Source organism: Pinus tabuliformis, chromosome J, assembly GCF_031772625.1.
Source record: "Pinus tabuliformis cultivar Carrire ecotype Pingquan chromosome J, CPIR1, whole genome shotgun sequence".
Taxonomy (NCBI): domain Eukaryota; kingdom Viridiplantae; phylum Streptophyta; class Pinopsida; order Pinales; family Pinaceae; genus Pinus; species Pinus tabuliformis.
In genome coordinates, this window is record NC_142295.1 from 461716477 (window position 1) to 461722677 (window position 6201).

A 6201-nucleotide genomic window follows, 5' to 3' on the forward strand; every position below is an offset into this window, starting at 1 on the left:
GTTTGTTCCCACACACTCAAATTTTAGTTGCCTTGCTCTGCCACAATAATAATGCTTCAAATTCTTAGTTCTGGATTTGCTTATTCTTATTTTTAGATTTGCTTTAAACCGAATCTTTACCTATAAATTGAGATGTAAACTTAGAGTTGTGTTTATAGATTCAGAAATAAAGTTGAGTTTTTGAAAAGTTCTCAAATGAGAGGCAAACGTTTTAGGCTAAGCACAACCATACCCTTTATTTTCTTTCCCTTCCTATGGATTATAATTGATAATCTAATATTTTTTAACTTCATTTGATTCTCTGAAGTTGATTCCCTTCCTCCATTTTCATTAAAATCATCATGTTATAAGGCAAAAGGGCATACCTTTATATGAAATTTTGCCAGCAAAGAGTCCAAAATTAAATTTTGGACAATTAAATTTTCATGCAACTAAGCAACATTGCTTTTTAACAATACTCTTGGTTCAACATTTTTTGACAATGGTCTTGGTTCAGTACTTTCTTACGAGCAGAGCCCTCTCCATTCCTTCAAGCAAGAGTGGTCTCCTTGGAAAAACAATAAATCTGACCATTTCAATTTTTTCATAATGTAATACCTTGTACCGGATATCTTTGGTTTATTCCTTCTAAAATCTTGGATACCTCATCAATTTTTCCCTTAGAGAAACACTGTTTTACAGAGTCAAAAAGTTAGTTTCACAACCTCTTCTAATTATTTTGCCTTCTAATTGTAATGATTTTTCCACTTCACTAGTCTGAAATAGAGCAGACATTACTTCTGTGTATACTTTAACATGTACAGAGGATTTACAATCTATCACTTCTTCAAGAACTTTTTATGCCTCAATTTTTTTTCCTACCTTCCCAAGATGATGCATGCCATAGATAAAACTTGCATGACTTGGAACAACACATTCCCTAAGCATCTTGTTCAGTATCTGGGCAGCGGCTTGAACTTTCTTTGATTTGCAGCAAGCTTTGATGAGTGAATAGTACAGAGCATATGTGGGTGAGAGACCCTTTCTAATCATTATCGCCAGTTGATTCACTGCCTCATCCACCATACCCAACTTGCATAGGCCTCCAATGAATGTCCTATAGCAAACTATATCAGGATTTAAATTTTTTCATCTCCATTAGATAGTTCCTTGCATGGTCCACTCTACCAGCGTTGCACAAAGCATTGATCAATGCATTCAAATGGATTGTCCACTCTGAGAAAGGATTGTCCCTGATTTTAATATATAGTGTGACAAACCGTATGTGACAGGCAAGTGGAAAACTTTTCTCGCAATTGACTAAGCGACGTCCTGCGAGCCAGACTTGAGACGGAAACCCTCGTCAGAAGTATATGCTTGGATCTTTTCCAAACAAATGAAGAGTCAATGAGGTTTTGTGTAATCACTTCTGGTATCGTATTGGGTTATTGTTAGAAGCTATAATTGGATTCAGATTCTCATCGAGTGAGTTGTTCTGCTTTCTCAATTTGAGAGGGTTTGTTTGGAGGGAAAAACGAAAGAGGACATACAAGAATAGTGAGGGGAAAGATGCAGAGGAAGAGGATTGAGAACATCGCCAGTAGGCAGGCTACATTTTCCAAACGTAGGTGGATTGCTGAAGAAAGCTTACGAGCTCTCGGTGCTCTGCACTGCAGAAGTTGAACTTGTGATTATCTCCCCAGCAGGAAAGCTCTATGAACTGTTTTTTAGTGCAAATCCTACTATTTTGATTCTAATAATCATGGCTATGTAAACCACATGAGATTCTTACTAATAACCCCTGTGGTGCAAGCCCTAGTAAGCTCGATGTTGAAAAACTTAGTGTAAAACCTCCAACAACAACATAATCAATACATGATGTCAAAAAAAATGGAGAAGCATCCAAGGTTCTTAAGCAATGATGTAATGAATGAGGTGGAGAAGCATCCAATGTTATTGAGCGATGGTTAGCTATACGAGGAAACATGCAATGTCATCTTCCTTTCATTTTCATGGATATAACTTAATATAACTTTCTTATGTAGAAAACATGGCTTATCTTAGGCTTAACCATGCATATAAAATACCACCTATCATCTTCATTGAAAAAAGAATGGTGTCTTTGTTCATAAATATCAGTGATTAATCGTAGGAATGGCTATTATTCTCTATCAAACAAAATCAAGGACTAAGTAATGAAGATCTTGGTCGACAACAAAACTTATGATTATTAACTTCACATTAAAATTCACTTCATCTCTGCCACCTTCAAGGAAATCTTTGTTATCCATCACCATATTGATGTTGTGACTTGGTCCTTGAAAAACATTCAGCATGTTTGATTCATGGAAACCTTCAAGTTAGACAGTATATGTCATGCTAACTTGAAAGAGATTGGTGTGAGGTACATTGAGGCTTGCAGGGCCTGCCCTACAGTTTGCCCTCATGAAAGCATAGAAGTAGATTATAACCAGTTTCTTAGGAAACCATGAATCCTTTCTAGCCTTGACATCTCTGTGACCAACAAGATATACAACTCCTGATAATTCAGAACACTTCCATAGTTCCAAATGTACATCACAAGAAGGAAGCAGGTGGCAAAAACCATTTATCCAACCATTTTCCCCCACTTTCATCAAAACTGTAGAAAAATAAATTAGCTCAGTTGATCCAAATAGAACAGGAAATCCAATCGCAAGGAATATATTTTTTGCCCATATAAGAACCATGACAAGAGTTACTAGGCTTGTAGTCACCATAATCATCTCTACCATAATCATCACTAGGCTTGTAGGCTTGAAAATATTCTAAAAAGTGAGATTTTATATTCTTTTCAACTTTAGTATTTTGTCAAATATTAAGAAATGCGAAACATAATATATATGTTAAAGAAGAAACATATTATATATAGGAATTTAGACTTCTGTGATCCATAACATTGTTTAGATAATCTTCGGCGAAATCACATAATTAATCTTTTGTCGACGCGTTTCAAACCAACAAGTGTGGTTCATCGTCAGGACAAGTTGAAGAACCGATCTGGCTAAGTTTAATCAAGCTAAGCCAGATCGGTTCTTCAACTTGTCCTGACGATGAACCACACTTGTTGGTTCGAAACGCGTCGACAAAAGATTAATTATGTGATTTCGCCGAAGATTATCTAAACATATTATATATCTTCAAGGAGAAACATATAATGGTAATGCAAAGTTTTAAAAGGTATGTGATCCTTAGGCTTATTGGAGAGTATATAAAAAATTTCACACCTTTTTATGAGATATGGGAGGAAAACATGTTAAAGATTTTTAATAAATATAAAATTTCCAAAATGATGCTAGTTACGTGTGATTCTTTTTTCATTGTTTGTGATTATGAAAAATGAAACTCAATGTTTTTTCATTAGTGCACACATATTTCATTATATAATTGCATATAGAAAAATCATTCCAGAGCTGATAACAATAAAAGTGAAGAATTTATGGTCCAACGTTATATTTAAGGGAGATGTTTAAGGATGACGTTTGAATTTTGTTTTTCATTTTAAGACATTTGGAGCAAATATTAGGAAGGACTTTGAGAAAGGATTGTCCTTGATTTTCGAAAATGGAGTTGTTCCTTTCCAGCCATATGCCCCAAGTGACCATCAAAGGGAGAGCTCATATGTTTTTTGGATGTTTTCTTTATAGCCATTTTTTTACACATATCCATAGAGTCCCCATGCCATTGATGTGAATTACTTGTTCGGTTTTTTTTAACCAAAATTTTTAACCAAACAAGAAAAATTAAAAAAATGCCTCAAGATCAAAGACTGAAACAAAGACCTATTGACATACCTTTTAAAGTATGGAAAGAACTTGTAAAATCATATGAGAAGTTGGATGCACAAAGAAAAGCCGGCAATGAGAGTATTCAGGTATTGAATTTTTCATTAAACATGATTTAGAATGTATTAATACTTATAAGTATCTTAGACATGTATTTGTGTGAAAATAAATTGAATTGGTTTATGTTTAAGGACAAGGCATCCAAGGCGAGGTTAACCAAGACAAAAGTCACTCATCGTAGTGGCCAGAAAGGTTTAAAAGCACTGATAACAACCTTTGTAAGTATATTAAACATGTGATATTTTTTTAATAAATTTTGTACTAGAAGAAATTCATTGTTATCTAATTTCTCCCTATTTACTGATTGATAGGAACTAAAATATGGAAGACCTCCAAATCATTTGGAAAAGGAGGTGTTGCAGCAAAAGAGATGGGTTGAATTTGTTGTTTGGATGGACTCTATGGTATGTAATCTTAGTTCGATTTCCAATATACTTTTAAACCATATTTTCATTTTATTTTTTAGTACTATTAGATATTATATCTTACATCATTTTATGGTTAACATTGTATAACAAAAACATGCGTTGTGTTATGTAATTAATACTAACATGTAATATTGATTTTTTTTGTCAGAATGCTATAGGTAATGATTGCCAAGACGATGATCCAAATTATGTTCAACATATATCAGGAGATGATGAGGATGATGGTGGTGAAGGAGGAGATGATGATGATAGTTGCGGTGTTGGTGATGATGTGGATCAGAGTAATGAGGATGGTCAAGATGATCATGAGGGTGATCTTGGTGGTGGTAGCTAGGCATGCACATGCATTGTTTTTTATGAAGAAATTATTGTGTAGAATGACATTGTTATGTTTAGATGGGTGTTGTGAATTTACCCTATATCAATGAGACATTTTGATTTTGTAATCATACGATGAGTTTGATTTATGTATGTTGTTAATTTATCGTAGAATAACGATATTCATGAAATATTTTGATTTGTTAATCATATTTGAATTTTACTTGTTTTGATTAAAAATAATACTGATTTTATTAGTATTATGTTGCTATTTTATACATGTTTTGAAAATTGTTAATGACACATTGTTATTTTTTTGGATGGATGTTGTCAATTTCTCTTAAATTTCTTTACAAATGATTTTGAATTGTGATATCTGCTTTAATGATATTTAGAAACTATCATATATTTCACTATGAATCTATAAAGGGGGTCATATATGTAAAGAAAAATATACTCTATATAAGAAGTCAAATGTGGATGTAACCATGGATGCAAAATTGAAAGTAAAATTGGATGTTAAACTAGGAATTAATACAAAATGCAAACAATTGACATACAAAGTGTTTTAAATTAGAAGTGAAAAATTGTGCAATAGTTGACACAAAGAAGGGAACAAAACATGGCATACAAAAGAATATCAAATTGGGCAAAAACAAGGACACATAAATGGGCACCAAATTAGATGCAAAAAAAGACAACAACTAGATGTAAAATAAGATGCAAAGTTGAGCGTTAAAAAGAAGAAAAAAACGTTACAAATTAATATGCCAAATGATGATGAAAATAATGGTGTAAATTTGGGATGCAAACTTGGGTGCAAAAAAGGAAAAAAAAAAAGATGTAAGAAAAGACATAAAACAAGATGCAAAATGGGGCTGAAAAAAGGTGAAACCAAGGATGCCATATTGGATGTAAAAAATTATTCCTAATCACATGCAAATTTAGGCTCGAACTCAGACACAAAATTATATGCAAATGTGGACACAAAATGAGGCAAAAAAAGATGCAAATTTGGATGGTGAAAACGATGTAAAACTAGACACCAAAAAAATGCAAAATTGGATGAAAAAGTCGGTGTAAATAATGGTGCAACATTGGACACAAGTAGACACAAAAAATGGTGCAAAAAGGGGCATAAAATAGCTTAAAATTGGATGCAAAACTTGGTGCAAAAACAAATACAAAAGTAGACGTAAAAAATGGCTCTAAATTGAATGTACCATTAGACACAAAATAAGATGCAAAGGTGGACACAACACATGACTCAACATAAGATGCAAATATAAATGCAAATTTGGATGCTCAAAATGATGTAACATTAGATGCAAGAGATGGTGTTAAAAATGATGCAAAATTGGATGAAAAAAATGACGCAAAATATGGTGCAAAATGAGATGGGAAAAATGGAGACAAATCAAACGTAAATGTGGATGTAAAAAATGGTCCAAAAAAAGATGCAAAAATGGGCACAAAAATGGATGCAAAATTTGGTGCTAAATCAAATTCAACACATGGTGCAAAGATAGGCACCAAAGTTGGTGCAAAAATAGAAGCAAAAACTAGTGTAAGACTAGATACAAAACCTGGCG

At 33.2% G+C, this 6201-nt stretch overlaps 1 protein-coding gene across 1 annotated transcript; it reads left to right on the plus strand.

Moving 5' to 3' along the window:
- Positions 1–3149: 3149 nt before the first annotated feature.
- Positions 3150–4827, plus strand: LOC149227839 (uncharacterized). Its single transcript, XM_089375582.1, has 3 exons — positions 3150–4081; positions 4175–4267; positions 4440–4827. Exons 1-3 carry the CDS (start codon positions 3953–3955, stop codon positions 4623–4625), a joined length of 408 nt encoding a protein of 135 aa, XP_089231708.1. The 5' UTR covers positions 3150–3952; the 3' UTR covers positions 4626–4827.
- The last annotated feature ends 1374 nt before the right edge of the window (positions 4828–6201 follow it).

Bases quoted from the DNA above. Each gene is read 5' to 3' on its own strand.
- LOC149227839 (XM_089375582.1), top strand. From the start codon at position 3,953: ATGTATTTGTGTGAAAATAAATTGAATTGGTTTATGTTTAAGGACAAG. The intron at 4,082-4,174 runs GTAAGTATATTA...ACTGATTGATAG, and splicing joins AAGCACTGATAACAACCTTT to GAACTAAAATATGGAAGACC. The intron at 4,268-4,439 runs GTATGTAATCTT...TTTTTTTGTCAG, and splicing joins TTGTTTGGATGGACTCTATG to AATGCTATAGGTAATGATTG.